The sequence below is a fragment of the Bombus flavifrons genome, chromosome 8 (genome assembly GCF_040668555.2).
Source record: "Bombus flavifrons isolate JBK064 chromosome 8, iyBomFlav1_principal, whole genome shotgun sequence".
NCBI lineage: Eukaryota > Metazoa > Arthropoda > Insecta > Hymenoptera > Apidae > Bombus > Bombus flavifrons.
The window spans coordinates 5,521,097-5,523,279 of record NC_138449.1 but is presented as its reverse complement, the minus strand read 5'-3'; the positions used below and the strand labels follow the sequence as shown (position 1 = coordinate 5,523,279).

The window sequence follows — 2,183 nt, the reverse complement described above, 5'->3', positions numbered from 1 at the left end:
ACCCTCTGCAACAGTGGCTTCGCGATTCGTCGAATATCACAGACATGCGCCCGCCATTGGCAAGAGGGAGACAGCAAGCAAAGGAGAGGGAAAAAGATGGAGTAAAGAGGGAGAGAGAGGAGAGGGTTGCTCGCAAGTGAGCAGCACGTGCGTAGCAGTCATCCTGGCGCACTCGCCAGGACCGGTTCTTCCTTTTCAAACAATCTTCCTCATCCATTGACAATCGATTGCTCGTGTCTTTCATGTTCCATTAGTGGTCCCTCGTAATTTAGTTCTCCAAAGCTCGATTGCCGTCCAGTGCTCAGATAACGAGTCGCGTCTACGTGCATGTTTCGACTCTGACCGCCGATAAATTCTTCGGTGGAAGGTTGAAGTACGGCGCGAATTCCGTAAAATCGCGTTGGGACCATTGAAAAATGCAGTCGTCTCGCGAAGATCATCAGTGCTCTTACAACCGAGATCTCGGAAACAATAGTGGCTCGCGGAGGAAACTTATACTCGACGAGGAAATTCTTTTATCAATCTTCTCGTGGATTAAATCAGTGATTAGTCAAGGGAAAGCTCGATTTTTTATAGTTAGACCAACTGAGAATCTCGATTATCATAAAACAAAAGCCTCCATATGTGTCTTCGTCGTATCATTGATCGGTGCACTCAATTCGTAGATGCTCGATTCAATGAAGAACCGTTCGAGAGATGACAGTGCGCGAGGAGGACCGGAAGAACATGAGACACAGCAGCTCTTGGCCGGATTGGGCGCTACAGACGGTGAAAGTGCGCGTGGATCCGTTGTCGCGCGCCTTCACAATTATCCCGACGATTCGCGAGGGTTTGCACCCGTTGTTGAAGAGCAATTGGATCGACGAGATCGTTTTCCTCGATCATGACGGCTCAACGTCCGCCGAGACGAAACGACGATTCGTGTGCAGCACCAAGACGGTCGAACAGAATGGCCACGGTGAATTAGGGGAAACTTTCGAACTACACACCCTGGTACCTGACGTTATGAATGAAAGTTCCGGAAAAGCTATTGGCGAGGATGGAAGAAGTGGCGAATGTCATAAAAACGAGCCAAAATTGCCTTCGAGACTGTGGTCCAACGAAACTGCCAGAGAATCTCGCGAAGATAATAGAGATATGTCTGAGAGAAGTAAGCCAGACTTCTATCTAGTTGACGAAGAACGTACGTCGATACCATACCGCCAGGAAGACAATACGAATAAACCAAACTTCAGATTGGAATCCACCGATGAACCTTCCAAATGTTCCACTGCACAAAACAAATACACAGAAGAATCAACCGAATTGAAACACGAAGATCCTCTACCTTTAGAAATCATCGTAAAAATCGAAACATCCAAGCATCTGCAAACAGTTCCAATTGGAACGGAAGACAGAGAAGGCGCTCAAGGTTTGACCCAAAAATCCAACCCAAGAAAGACACCAACTCCTCAAATTGAAGTAGTAGATTACGACGATATAACAAGCTTCTCCCTTATAACGGAAAGACAAATGCAACATGCTTGCCCGAAATGCACTTCGGAAGGTCAGCTTCTTGAACGCGTAGACCCATTTCGTTCGCCGGTTTCGAGCAGGAAAAAAACCGTTGGTCGGTGTCAGGATGGGAAGCCGGAAATGGTCCGTAAATATTCCGCGACGGAGGGTAAAATGAGGAACAGCTGGCGTAGAATAGGAGCGAGCGGTCTAATTGGAGGCGCCAGGAATAGGGAGAAGGAGAAGTACGCGCGGAAGAGGAATCCGCTGTGCAGGCCGACGAACGACGTGAGGAAAGAGGCCACCCTGAGGAGGCATTACTATCCGGAGGGAGGCTGGGGCTACGTGATCGTGACCTGTTCTGCGCTCGTCCATTTCCTCGGGATCGGTTTGCAGCTCGCGGCGCCTGGCAGCTGGCATCTAACCGCCAAGCTAAAGTTCCATCAGCCCGCCCTTTACAGCGCAGGTAACATATCTCTCGTCTTATAGAAAGTGGAAACAACGTGAGTGAGGTAGAAAAATTAGTCAATAGTTAGAATTTAGGAATTTCTAATTATTCTGTTCTCCTGTGTTAAAGAGACTTATCTATCTATATCCTTTCAGTTTGTAGTAAATTTGATGTTCATAACATTAGTTACTTAATTACTAGTTAATTAGCACCTACAAATTAAACCTTAGGTCATACACGT

The 2,183-nt window shown here is 47.2% G+C and overlaps 1 protein-coding gene across 1 annotated transcript; it reads left to right on the top strand.

The window, feature by feature from the left end:
- The first annotated feature begins 589 nt into the window (after positions 1-589).
- LOC138182620 (uncharacterized) lies at positions 590-1,983 on the top strand. Its single transcript, XM_069118654.1, has one exon. It carries the CDS (start codon positions 697-699, stop codon positions 1,981-1,983), a length of 1,287 nt encoding a protein of 428 aa, XP_068974755.1. The 5' UTR covers positions 590-696.
- Positions 1,984-2,183: the final 200 nt, after the last annotated feature.